A 13,761-nucleotide genomic window follows, 5' to 3' on the forward strand; every position below is an offset into this window, starting at 1 on the left:
TGTCCAAAGTAGACATGGCTCATCTATCAGGCACCTCTTGCTTAATTAAGCCTCTTTCTCCACAGGCAGCTCCTGGCAGTCAGTACCAATCAATCAGAGTTAGTGCACAGGGTGTAACAATTTACCATTCCTGGTCTGGGAATGGGGAGATTGAGGATCTGGAGAACTGGAGATGGGAGCTGAGGAAATCGGAAGCTATCTGGGAAATGGGAGGGTCTGTCTGTGGGCCTAGGAACAAAGCGCTGGGGATCTGAGGAGGAGTTTGGGTTTTGAAGGATTAAAAAAACAAAAACAAACAAACAAACAAAAAAGCAACACTGGGGTCAGGGTCTGGGGATGCAGACTGGGTCAGGGGACATGGTTCTGGCTCATAGGCCTGAACCCTTGTTTCCTCACTGCTCACCGTGCAGGGGGTGCTGCTGTCGGGGGAGAAGGTGAGGGTGAGTGGGGGACAGAGGGTCCCGGGAGCACAGGGCTGTAGCTCCTCAGTGGCTGAGACAACCCACACACAATAGGACAGGCCAGGCCCGGCTCTCGCAGCCCCGCCACCTGGAGGCAGCAGCCCCCCGACCCGGCGTGAGCCCAGTGCCACTGAGGACACATTGGTGAGGAGGGCTCGACCTCCACACTCCCGGAAGCAGGAACCACCGGCCCTGGGGAGATGGAGGAGAGCCAGTGTCAGACCAGTCCTGCCCCTCCCCACTGTATCCCCAAGCACACCCTACCTAGCCCTGGTTGGCCCACTGGCTCACCGGGGATCCCCATAATAGCCTGGGGAGCAGAGCTGGCAGTGGGCACCCTCGGTGTGGTCCTGGCAGAAGCAGAGCCCACTGAGGTTGTCGCAGTGGCCACGGCGGGGGTCCCCGTGCCCATTGCACTGGCAGGGCCGGCAGCCCCTAGAGCCCGTGGCGTTGCCGAAGCTGCCGGGCCGGCATCGTTCGCAGTGCTCTCCCCATGTCCAGTCTGTGGAGGCCCCAGCAGGTGGGATAGAGTCAAGTCAAGGGTGGAAACAGGCCCAGGCCTACTGGGTCAGCTAAACCCTGACACCACCCAGCTGCTTCAAAGGTGAGAAACCAAGGCCCAGATCAGGGTAAACAGCAAGTCCCAAGAGGGGGAAGTGAAGCCCAGCCAGAGTGATGGGTGGCACTGAAACCTGTTTGAGTCAGGAACAGGAATGGGGCAGGGGACCCAGAGCTGCATGAGGGGACACTGAGGCCTCCTCCAAGAAGAGCAAGCTGGAGCCCCAAGAAGGGAGGAGGCTCCCTGGGTCCAGGCTGGGGCCGGGACGAGGGCTGCTCACCCTGGCACTCGTCGCAGAAGCCAGGGCCCCGCTTGCGGCAGTGGCTGTGGAAGCTGCAGCCACAATCCCGGGAGCAGCGGGGTGCTGGGGGACCCGGGGCAGGTGTGGGCGGGGGCAGGTCTGATGTCCAGCCCAGGTCGCACACGCAGGTGAAGTCCGGGGGGCCGCTGCACACACCATGGCCACAGTCCTCCAAGCACCTGAGGGGCCGTGTTGGGGGTGGGGAAAGCGCCAGGCAGGCCCAGAGCCCCTAAAGCACCTCATCACCTCCACCCACCTCATGACACCATCAAAGCCACTGGCTGTTTCCATGGTTTTGCGCTACGTGGGTGACCCTGTCTCCAAGGTAACTCCATGCATCACCACGCCTGTCTCTACAGCAACCACATAGCACCACTGTGAAAACCTCTTTCAACTACGTCCTCTGCCTCCATGGCAACGCTGAAGACTATGGCCCACAGCCTATGGGTGCCGTTTCCATGGTAACCAGGGTTACAATGGGGACCCTGTCACTCTAACGAGGACCTAGTCTGCAAGGCAAACCCCTGGCTAACTAGGGATGCTGGTTCCACAGGAAGGGACCCAGTGCCATGATGGCTTCCTCCCTCCACCTCCATGTACCCCAGCCTGGGGAGACATCTCCATAGCAACCCCCACCTCACTCACGTGCGGTTGCAGTGTGAGATGCCATCACCCTGGTAGCCCCGCTGGCAGTGACACTCGTAGCTGAGGGGCGTGTTCAGGCAGGTCGCCCGCGGATGGCACCGGGCCAGGCCCAGGCGACACTCATCCACGTCAGGACAGCGGGCATATGCCCAGCGGGCAGGGAGGGCCACGGGAAGCCCCAGGCCCTCCCCCACCCACAGGGAGCAGTTACCCCCACCGAGGGGCCCTGAGAAGTCCCCCTGTAGGCACCTGTGGGGTGAGAGAGTGAAGAAGCAGGGGACAACATAGAAACAGGAGCCATACATAGAAACAATGACAGGGAGAGAGGAGGCCAATCTCAAGGAGAGGAACGAAAATATAGATTTGGAAAGAGGGACAGAGAAACCAGGAGAAGTCGAAGACAAAAACAATTTTGGAAGACAGAAGAGAGACATAGACGGAGATGCAGTGAAAAGGAGAGCAGAGAGACAGAAACAGACAAGGAGAAAGAAAACGAGTCGCAGAGACCCGGCAAAGGAGGAACAATTGAGAAAAAAGAGCGGGAGGGTAAAATAAACAACAGAAAAACAATATGGAAAAGGGAAGGTGGCCATGGGATGGGGTCAGGGCAAGAGGGCAGAGAAGCAAAGAGGCTATTAGAATGACCAGTCATGGAGGAAGGACACAGCCGGGCACCCTGCCCACCTGCCCATCTGGGCTTACCGTCCCAGTGTGGGGTTGTCCTCATTGCCACACCAGCCACACTCGTGGCTCTGCAGACACTCGTGGCAGGTCAGGAACCCATCACAGCTCCGGCACCGTGGCTCCGAGTGCACACTGCAGGATGGCAGGGGTGGGGGTCAGAGCCCCGGCCCCTTGCCGGTGGGGATCTTCCTCTGTTAACCCTGCCCCAGGGACCGTACCTGTCATCCCAGCCTCGACAGCCCCCGTGTGGGTACCGGGCCAGGTAGGCGGCAAACAGGAAGCAGGTGTGGGTGGACTGGCACCAGGCGCACTGGCTCGAGTTGGCCAGGCAGTCCTCACAGGTCAGTCGCCTGGGGCGGGAAGCGGGTAGCCAGGTTACTCCACAGCCAGCCCACATCCGTGGGTACATCCACCCACCCACTCCCTGGACCCAGCCAGACTCACTGGTTGCAGAGTGGGGGACACTCCTCTGGACTCTTTATGGCACCCCGACCCCGGCCCCGCCGGCTGCATGCCGCATCTCCTTTGCGGCTGGTGCTCTGATGCCACTCACAGAAGGGGTCCTGGGGTCAGTTGGGCAGAGGAGTCAGAACCCCACTCAGCCATCTCCTTTGGGATCCCAGTGCCTATCCCATCCCCTGCCCCACCCTGCAGACTGTCCCTGCAAGGCCATCTCCCTCCCCAGCTGCCTGCGTCTCTGGACCCCTCCCTTCAGCCACAGACACCCATAGATCTGCCTGCCCAGCACCGACTCTCTCTTTTGGGCAACAGCGCCCCTTCTGTGTGGTCCGGGTGGGGCTGATTCAATCCTCAGGATCCAGAGGTGGGCAAGGGGCCACACTCCCTCCCCCCAACTCCAGTCATTGGCCCAGGAGCCTGCACAAGGCCCAACCAGAGCCACTGAAGTACAATCCTGGGACTTCTGTTGAGCTCCTGGATGGTGGTGGGGTGAGGGGAGAGAAACAGAAAGCCTCACTGTTTGAGACAGAGCAAGGACTAAGAGCCTGGAGCCTTAACTCACAAGGAAACAAACCCTCCCAGGGAACAAGAGGAAGCAGGGTGTCGAGGGCTGCCTGACATCACTAGGAGCTGGCAGGCCTGAAGGCCTACTCCTGGGCTCCAGTGCCTGTGCTGAGAAACTCCCCGCTAGTGGAAGAGGATGGAGTTGCATTCTCTGGCCCCTGCAAAGGGAAAGTCCTGACTCCCAGGTGCCTCCCTCTCTAGCTCCATCTCACCCTCCCCACCAGGCTCTGCTGATCAACGACAAAAGCCCTTGCTATTTCCCCCACGCCCCCCACCAGGGGTTCCCTTGGCTGCCTGTTGCCTGCTCTGGCTGCCTCCACCTTGTGACCTCCCCTGGTGGTCCCACAGGCACCTGGGTGCAGGCATGGCAATCCCGATGCTCCTCGCAGAGTGGGCAGAGGGTAGGCACCAGCACCAGCAGGGACCCACCAGCCCTGTCATCCCCGCAATGGGCTCCACCCTGGCGCAGGTGGCAGCTGGCACTGGTCAGGCACCAGCCACAGCCCTGGTCTGCCAAGCAGCCCAGGCAGGAAGAATAAGAGGTGCAGGCCGACGAGCGGTAGGGCTCCAGGAAGAAGAAGGAGATCTCCTGGGGAAGGGGTCACAGGAGGGGCAGCAGTCAAGGTCTGGGGCAGGGGTCAGAGTCTGGGGCTAACTGAAAGTAAGGGTTTGGAACTCAGGTTGAGAACTCAGGCACATAGGAAGTCAGGATTTAGGAAATCAGTAGAGGTCCAGGGTCTGGAGGAATCTAGAGATTATTATAGGTCAAAGTATGGAGGGCAGAGGTCAGGGTCAGCAGGGTCAAGGGTGAGGAGTCAGAAGACAAGGGTCAAACTATGGGATCAGGTCAGGGTCTATGGGCAGAGGTCAGGGGCCACAGGGTTCAAGGGGAGGTTCAGAGTTCAGAGGCCAAGAGTTAAGTAGTCCGAGGCCAGAATCTAGGGATTTCAGAGTTTGCGGCCTGGCGTTCAGAAAGCCCAGGTGATCTGAGGCTGGGGCCTGTGGCTAGGGTTGGAGGTGGGTCCTGGGTACTCACACTGCCTCCTGGCACACCAGTCCGATCCCACAGCAGAGTGAGCTCGCTGTGCCCAGGGCCTGCCGAGCCGTTCAGCTGGCCCCGGATCTCTACTGCATACTTGTGGTCCCGCCCGGGCAGGGGGAAGAGGCGAGCAGACCCAGGGCGCTGCAGCTGCCGCGTCTCCTTCTCCTGATGAGCCACCCAGCGCCCCACCTCCTCCTGGGGTAGGGGTGAGTGACAGGCAGGGGCCTCAGAACCCTTCTCATTCCTTCCTCAGACCCCTGATACCTCCAAACCCACCCTGCACCCCCACTCCCTCCTAAGAAGAGGGCCTCAGAGCTCCTTAGATCCTGAGAACCTCCGAGGTGAGACCCCCAGGGACCCTCCTCCTCCTCAGGGGCTTTTTTTTTTTTTGAGACAGGGTCTCATTCCGTCACCCAGGCTGGAGTACAGTGACACGATCATGGCTCACTGCAGCCTCAACTTCCCACGTTCAAGTGATCCTCCCACCTCAGCCTCCCAAATAGCTGGGACTACAGGTGCATGCCACCATGGCCAGCTAATTTTTGTATTTTTTGGATAGATGATGTCTCATCATGTTTCCCAGGCTGGTCCCAAACTCCTGGGTTCAGGCAATCCACCTGCCCCTACCTCCCAAAGGGCTGGGATTACAGGTGTACACCTCCACGCCTGGCCTTCTGGGGCCTTTCAGGTCTGACTCAGACCTTCCTCACCTCCTTCAAAGTTTCCCTCAAATTCTGCTCACAGTTGAAAACCTCAGCACCCTCCCTCCTCTACTGAAGATCCATCCCCAGCCAGGCGCAGTGGCTCACGTCTATAATCCCAGCACTTTGGGAGGCTGAGGCGGGCAGATCATCTGAGGTCAGGAGTTCCAAACCAGCCAAGCCAACATGGTGAAACCCCATCTCTACTTAAAATGCAAAAAAATTAGCCGGGCGTGATGGTGCATGTCTGTAATCCCGGCTACTCAGGAGGCTGAGGCAGGAGAATTGCTTGAACCTGGGAGGGGGAGGTAGCAGTAAGTCAAGATCGCGCCATTGCACTCCAGCCTGGACAACACAGTGAGACTGTCTCACACACAAAAGAATACTAATAATAATCCATCTCCTGCCTCTGATTTCTCCCCAGTCCTCCCCCAGAACCTTCAAATCACCACAGATGCCCTGTACCACACCCCTAGCTCCCATATTTACCATAAACACCCCCCTGAATGTCCCAGGCAGCCTCACCATGTTCTCTGTGTCAGGGCCACGGGCCATCCGGGCCAGAACGTGTAGGCGCTGGGCCCGGGCCCACACAGCCACGTCCTCAGACCCTGGCCCACCCGGCCCTCCAGGCAGCATTGGGTAGATGAAGCCACGGTAGACCAGGGACACTTCTGTTTCTGCGCTGGGTGTCAGGGTGATGGTCGTGCTGCGGACAATCGACACCTGTGCAACCAGGGATGGGTGTATACGTGAGTCCCTTTCTGGACTGTCCCCAAGTCTCCACACCCCTGAGGCCACATCAGAGCCAGAAAAGACTGGTCAACCCGCAGGCCGGGCGCGGTGGCTCAAGCCTGTAATCCCAGCACTTTGGGAGGCCGAGACGGGTGGATCACGAGGTCAGGAGATCGAGACCATCCTGGCTAACCCGGTGAAACCCCGTCTCTACTGAAAAACACAAACTAGCCGGGTGAGGTGGCGGGCGCCTGTAGTCCCAGCTACTCGGGAGGCTGAGGCAGGAGAATGGCCTGAACCCGGGAGGCGGAGCTTGCAGTGAGCTGAGATCCGGCCACTGCAATCCAGCCCGGGCAACAGAGCGAGACTCCGACTCAAAAAAAAAAAAAAAAAAAAGACTGGTCAACCCAACTTTCTTCCCCATTTTACCAAATGAGAGATTGAGGCCGAGGGACAGGGGTTAGGTGGCTTGTCAAAGGTCACTCTGGGAAAAGAGGCAAGACCTAAATTCAGACAATAGACAACAGGGTCCCAGAGCCCACCTTTACCCCTGGCCTCTCGCCATTTCCATCTCACATTAAAACTCCAGGACTGGACACTTCAGTGTCTTCTTATCCAACTCCTCACCTTTTCAGCTAAGCACTTCAAAGCCCAGATCTAATATTCAAAGTGACAAAGTGCAAGATTTATTTTCCTGGTGTGTGATTTTGTAATAGCAGAACAGTGGAACAGTCCAAGTGTTCACCAGTGGGAGGCTATTTAAATAAACTACAAATGTAAATGGAATGTCATACAACTGTTTAAAAAAAAAAAAAAAAAGAATGAAAGCCAGGCATGGCCAGCACTTTGGGAGGCCGAGGCGGGCAGATCACTTGAGGTCAGGAGTTCAAGACCAGCCTGACCAACATGGTGAAACCCCATCTCTACTAAATACAAAAAATTAGCCTGGAGTGGTAGCGTGCACCTGTAATCCCAGCTACTTGGGAGCCCAAGGCAGGAGAACCGCTCAAGCCCAGGAGGCAGAGGTTGCAGTGAGCCGAGATTGCCCCATTGCACTCCAGCCTGGGCAACAAGAGCGAAACTCCATCTCAAAACAAAACAAAAAAAATACAAAAACCAGCCAGGAATGGTGGCGCATGCTTATAATCCCAGCTGCTCGGGAGGCTGAGGTGGGAAGATCACTTAAGCCCAGGAGGCAAGGTTGCAGTCAGCTGACATTGCTTGCCACTGCACTCGAGCCTGGGCGATAGAGAGAGACTCCATCTCAAAAAAAAAAAAAAAGAAAGAACGAGAGTGTTTCTTAAGTTCTGTTAGAGGAAGCTTGCCAGGAAGAAAAAAAGGAAGCAGTCGTGTAGTGTTCATAATGTTACTTTTGTGTGAAAGAAAAATGATATGATGTCATGCTTCCTTGTATTTTAATAGGTAAATTCTGGAATGAGATCAAAGAAACCCAAATGGATCTTCCAGGGAGGTATGGTGGCCTTAAGTTGCAGCCAAGCTGGGGCTAGATAATTCTGGACCACTTAAGGGGTGGGGAGTGGGGTAAATGAGAGAGACTGTCCATTTAATGACTTTTTTTTTCTTTTTCTTTTTCTTTTTCTTTTTTTTTTTGAGACTCTGTTACCCAGGCTGGAGTGCAGTGGAGCGATCTCGCTCACTGCAAGCTCCGCCTCCCGTGTTCATGCCATTCTCCTGCCTCAGCCTCCCGAGTAGCTAAGACTATAGGCACTCACCACCATGCCTGGCTAATTTTTTTGTATTTTTAGTAGAGACGGGGTTTCACTGTGTTAGCCAGGATGATCTTGATCTCCTGACCTTGTGATCTGCCTGCCTCGGCCTCCCAAAGTTCTGGCATTACCAGTGCGAGCCACCACGCCCGGCCTTTTATTTATTTATTTTTAATTAAAATGGAGTCTCACTCTGTTGCGCAGGCTGGAGTGCAGTGGCATGATCTTGGGTCACTGCAACTTCTGCCTCCCAGGCTCAAGAGTTTCTCCTCCCTCAGCCTCCCAAGTAGCTGGGACTACAGGCACGCATCACCACGTGTGGCTAATTTTTGTATTTTTAGTAGAGACGGGGTTTCACAATGTTGGGCCGGCTGGTCTCCAACTCCTGACCTCAAGTAATCCCCCCGCCTTAGCCTCCCAAAGTGCTGGGATTACAGGCACCCGACATCACGCCCAGCTAATTTTTGTATTTTTAGTAGAGACGGGGTTTTGCCACGTTACCCAGGCTGGTCTCAAACTCCTGACCTCAAGAGATCCGCCCACCTCGGCCTCCCAAAGTGCTGGAATTACAGATGTGAGCCACCGTGTCCAGCCCCAATGACTTTTGATATCACTGTGATTTTTCAACCATGTGAATATATGAGCTTTTTTTTTTTTTTTTTTTTTTGAGACGGAGTCTCGCTCTGTCTCCCAGGCTGGAGTGCAGTGGCTGGATCTCAGCTCACTGCAAGCTCTGCCTCCCGGGTTTACGCCATTCTCCTGCCTCAGCCTCCCGAGTAGCTGGGACTACAGGCGCCCGCCACCTCGCCCGGCTAATTTTTTGTATTTTTAGTAGAGACGGGGTTTCACCGTGTTAGCCAGGATGGTCTCGATCTCCTGACCTCGTGATCCGCCCATCTCAGCCTCCCAAAGTGCTGGGATTACAGGCTTGAGCCACCGCGCCCGGCTTATATGAGCTATTTTAAAAATCAATAAAGAGGCCAGGTGTGGTGGCTCACGCCTGTAATCCCATCACTTTGAGAGGCTGAGGCGGGTGGATCAAGAGGTCAGGAGATCGAGACCATGCTGGCTAACATGGTGAAACCCCGCCTCTACTAAAAATACAAAAAATTAGCTGGGTTTGGTGGTAGGTGCCTGTAGTCCCAGCTACCCAGCAGGCTGAGGCAGGAGAATCACTTGAACCCGGGAGCTGGAGGGTACAGTGAGCTGAGATCGTGCCACTGCACCTCCAGCCTGGGAGACAGAGAGAGACTCTGTCTCAAAAAAAAAAAAAAAAAAAAAAATCAATAAAGAGCTACTGTGGAAAACAGTTTGGACATTCCTCAATAAGATGAATATGGAATTACCATATAACCTAGCAATTCTCCTAGGTATACAGCCACAAGCATTGAAAACAGATGTTCAAACAAAAATGTGTACACAAGTGTACACAATGTGTACAGCAACATTATTCACAATAGCCAAAAGATGGAAACAGTCCAAACGTCCATCAGCTGACATGAATGGATAAACAAAATGTGGTACAGCTACACAATGGAATATTACTCAATCATAAAAAGGAACAGAGTTCCTTTCCGAATGAAGTTATAAAATGAATGAGCCTTGAAAACACTATGCTGAGTGAAAGAAGCCAGACACAAAAGGCCACATAGCATAGGCCTCCATGTACATGAAATGTCCAGAACTGGCAAATCCAGAGATGGAAAACAGATAAGTGGCTGCCAGGGACTCAGGGGAGAGTGGAATAGAGAGTGACTACTTAGTGAATCCAGGGTTGTCCTCTGGGGTGATGAAAATGTTCTGTAACAAGATAGTGGTGATGGTTGCACAATATTGTAAATGTGCTAAATGTCACTGATGAAAAATTTTATCTGTATTTTACCACAGTGCAAAAATTCTTTTTAAAATCTATAAAGAGGCCAGGCACAGTGGCTCACGCCTGTAATCCCAACACTTTGGGAGGCCAAGGCAGGCAGATCATTTAAGATCAAGAGCTCAAGACCAGCCTAACCAACATGGTGAAACTTCGTCTTCTACTAAAATACAAAAATTAGCTAGGCACAGTGACGGGCGTCTGTAACCTCGACTACTGAGGAGGCTGAAGCAGGAGAATCACTTGAACCCAGGAGGCAGAGGTTGCAGTGAGCCGAGACTGCGCCACTGCACTTCAGCCTGGGTGACAGAGTGAGACTCCCTCTAAAAATAAAAATAAAAATAAAGAATAAAGTCCGTAAGGAAAATCAGACCTTTGAATGTAAAGACTTTTGGAGTAAACACAAGAGTGATAAAGATGCATTTGAGAAAAAACAAACCCTAGGATCAGGATCATCATCAACACCCCACCGAAGGCCACGCCTCCTACCCACCTTGTCAGGCTGGGAGGTGTTGGGCGGCTGCTGGAAGGTGAGCAGGTGTAGGCCAGGCAGGAAGCTCTGGGTGACACAGGCCTCCAGGGACGTGACGAAGACAGGCGCAGGCCCCCACCAGCCCACCGTGCCTGAGATCTGCTCCCCTCGGCAGCGGGCCTGCTCTGAGAGGACAGGGGGTGGGGACTGGTGGGTCAGTGTGGAGTGCTTCGGTCCCCTCCCCCCAGCCCACTGCTGTGGACACTTACCAGGCCGAGGGAGGCAGCTCTCATTGTGCACACACCAGCCCAGGGTGCCGGGTCCCCGCGGAGGGGCTGTGGGGCTACTGAAGGCCAGGCAGGCCTGGCAGTCACCCAAGAGGCGACCCAGGCCCAGGCAGCTGGCGGCTGGACACTGCGAGGAGCAGAGGGGAAAGGGCTCACTGTCCACTGGAGCTCAAGAGATCTGGGAAGGAAGGGCTGTGGATACAGGGTCCTGCGATGGAAAGGGCCAAAAAACTGAAGAACAGGGAGTTGAAAGATGACTTGGAATGTGGGAGATTCAGAGGACGGGGGATGCGGGGATGGGGTCACGGGTTCAAAAGGGTCGGGCTGGGTGGGATAGGCAAAGATTCAGGCTCCGCGGTCTGGAATCAGGAAGGAGGATCTTCGGCATGAAAACAAGTCTCCCAGTTGAGGGAAAGTCCTTGTCCAGCTGGTTAGGCAGAGGGAGACACTGAGGGCAGGTCTGTGCTAGGGAACAGAGGGTCTAGGGCAGTCACTTACAGCTCCCAAGGGGGTCCCAGGAGGGGGTGCAGCTTGGCAGGCTCCTTGGCACCAACTGCATTCCGGGTCCCGGGAGCACACGCTGTGATCTGTGTACATGGAGCAGTAGTCCAAGTGGTACTACAGGGAGGCAAGGGGACGGAGGACAAGTCTCTCAGGCCTGGGCTGGCCTCCCAAGTCCCCGTTCGCTTTAGCTATCCCAGAGGACCCTGAGTGCTCAGCATGTCCATCCGTTCCTCCCCCAGGCCCAGGGACCTCTAGCTCCTCTTTCCTCTGCTCTGGGGATCTCCTTCCCTTCCCTCATGGCCCTAGGGATCCCCACTCCTTCTCCCAGGGATCCCCTCCTACCTTTCCCCTCACCTGTGGAAACCCTGCTACCTCCTCCCCCAGCCACCCTTTCCCTGTCACCCCAGTGCTCACGTCAGGGGCAGGTGCCTGGAACACAAAGGGGGGCACCTTGTACGCCATCAAGTCCCCACGGGGCCGGCCGCTGTACCCCCCAGCCACCAACAGGACGCTGCCACCAAGCACTGCAGCCACATGTGAGTACCGACCACTGGGAGGCGCTGCTCGGCCTAAAGGAATAGAGACCCCAATGACATTATTAGACTCTCAGCCCCTCCACCACCTCCATGGCTCCCGATTCTCCTGGGCCACAGTCCAGCCTTCTATTCTGGTGGCTGCTTCAACCTCACCTACCCAAGGACACTCTCCCAGCCCACCTGGCCCTGAACAAGCTGAGCTCCCTCACCCCTACCCAAATCATCTTTCTGATCTTTAGGGTCAGAAAGACTTGGGTTCAAATCCTGGGTCTACCACTTACTTGGGTTCAAATTGTGGATCAACTACTGACTAGCTATGTGATCCTGGACAGGAGATTGAACTCTGAGTCTTGGTTTCCTCCTCTATAAAAAGAACCATCATCTCGTCCTCAAGGAGCTGGGAGGACAGAAGAATCTGCTGAGACCCCAGCAGGCTGCCTCAGTCTCCTATTTTTGTCTGTCTAGCACCAGCCTCTCTTCTGATGATAGCGCCTGATTTTCCTCTGGAAAACCAACCTTTCCCTCTCCCAGTCCATGAGACTTAGGTGGAGTTGTCCCTGGTTCTGGCAGAAGTGAGGCCTTAGCCCAGGCCCATCAGTCTCAGTGACTGGCTCGGGGAGGGGTACAGGGCCTGATTCTCAATTCTTGGGGCAAAGACACTCTCTTCTCTCTGGGCATTTTACAGCAGTAGGAGGTAATCCACGAGCTGCCTGTGACCATCTACACAAGGCAAGAGACTGAAGTGAACCCAGCTGAAAAATTGAGTGAGAAATGGCCGATGCCATTTTGTGAGCACCTAGATCCAGCCCAGCCTGAAAATAGGCCCTATAGTTTTCACTCAAGTCAGCCAGGAAATTCTCCTTTTCGCTTAAGCCAGCTGGGTTGGGTTTCTGTCAGTTACAGCCAAGAATCCTGACTGACAGGTAAGTGGTCAGTGAATGGTGACTTCCCTACCCTCTTACTGACCTGCATGCACTGTAAACTTGTGGGACTTGGCCCAGGGAATCACAAACTGCGAAGCAAGAAGAGGCCTCCAGAAACATCACACTCCTGACTCCTGCCCAGTGAAGGGGACCAAGGGATAGGCAGATGAGACCTAGAATGAGGGCCTCAGACACCGGGTCTGGACTTTATTACTGATGGTCACACAGGGTTCCTCTAGGGCCTTTCCTCCTCCCCATCCCTTAAGTGGTAAGGTTCCTTCCTTACACCTGCCCTCTCCTCTCTTTCCTTTTCAGGGAGAAGGAGTGAACAGATGGGACTCTGGGAAACCCACACGTCCCCGAAGTGATACGCCCAACCTGTGGGTATAAGCATCTTCTGAAGAGAGGGCATGTGGCTTTCATCCGATTTCAAAGCAGTGTCTGATCTAATAAGAGTGAAACATTTCTCCATATCTCCTCCCTGGTGACTCCTCTGGCCCTGAGACAGGACCCTCACTGCTATAAGACAGACAATATGGCTGAGCATAGTAGCTCACGTCTGTAATCCCAGCACTTTGGGAGGCTGGGTCTCATGAAGCTTGCTTGAGGCCAGGAGTTCAACACTAGCCTGGACAACACAGCAAGACCCTATCTCTAAAAAAAAAAAAAAATTTTTTTTTTTTTTTTTTTTTTTTTTTTTTTTTTTTTTTGAGGCAGAGTCTTGCTCTGTCGCCCAGGCTGGAGTGCAGTGGCACTATCTCGGCTCACTGCAAGCTCCGCCTCCTGGGTTCACGCCATTCTCCTGCCCCAGCCTCCCGAGTAGCAGGGACTACAGGCGCCTGCCACCACGCCCGGCTAATTTTTTTGTATTTTTAGTAGAGATGGGGTTTCACCATGTTAGCCAGGATGGTCTCGATCTCCTGACCTCGTGATCCACCCATCTCGGCCTCCCAAAGTGCTGGGATTACAGGCTTGAGCCACCGCGCCCGGCCAATTTTTTTTTTTTTTTTTAAATTAGTGGTGGTGTGTGCCTATAGTCACAGCTATTTGGGAGGCTGAGATGGAAGGATGATTTGAGCCTAGGAGCTTAAAACCAGCCTGGGGAACATAATCAGGTCTAATGGCTACAAAAAAAAAAAAAATTTTTTTTTTTTTTTTTTTTTTTTTTTTTGTGGGGGGAGATGGAGTCTCCCTCTGTTACCCAGGCTGGAGTGCAATGGTGTGATCTCGGCTCACTGCAACCTCCGCCTCCCTGGTTCAAGTGATTCTCCTGCCTCAGCCTCCTGAG

At 54.6% G+C, this 13,761-nt stretch overlaps 1 protein-coding gene across 3 annotated transcripts in view; it reads right to left on the minus strand.

Annotated features, from left to right (window-relative positions):
- The window catches only part of MEGF8 (multiple EGF like domains 8), a 53,769-nt gene that overhangs the window by 25,465 nt on the left and 14,543 nt on the right, over positions 1-13,761 (minus strand). For 2 of the 3 annotated variants that reach the window (XM_073016384.1, XM_073016385.1), the window contains exons 9-22: positions 11,429-11,583; positions 11,009-11,128; positions 10,493-10,637; positions 10,245-10,408; positions 5,942-6,142; positions 4,710-4,910; positions 4,026-4,262; positions 3,095-3,213; positions 2,869-3,000; positions 2,669-2,782; positions 1,967-2,302; positions 1,301-1,500; positions 753-963; positions 404-653 (exon numbers count right to left, since the gene is read on the minus strand). In XM_073016384.1, coding sequence (XP_072872485.1) covers positions 404-653; positions 753-963; positions 1,301-1,500; positions 1,967-2,302; positions 2,669-2,782; positions 2,869-3,000; positions 3,095-3,213; positions 4,026-4,262; positions 4,710-4,910; positions 5,942-6,142; positions 10,245-10,408; positions 10,493-10,637; positions 11,009-11,128; positions 11,429-11,583 — 2,585 coding nt within the window. The remainder of the gene's footprint in view (positions 1-403; positions 654-752; positions 964-1,300; positions 1,501-1,966; positions 2,303-2,668; positions 2,783-2,868; positions 3,001-3,094; positions 3,214-4,025; positions 4,263-4,709; positions 4,911-5,941; positions 6,143-10,244; positions 10,409-10,492; positions 10,638-11,008; positions 11,129-11,428; positions 11,584-13,761) is intronic. The other variant, XM_007996995.3, reaches the window with a different exon arrangement.

This window comes from Chlorocebus sabaeus, chromosome 6 (genome assembly GCF_047675955.1).
Source record: "Chlorocebus sabaeus isolate Y175 chromosome 6, mChlSab1.0.hap1, whole genome shotgun sequence".
Lineage (NCBI taxonomy): Eukaryota > Metazoa > Chordata > Mammalia > Primates > Cercopithecidae > Chlorocebus > Chlorocebus sabaeus.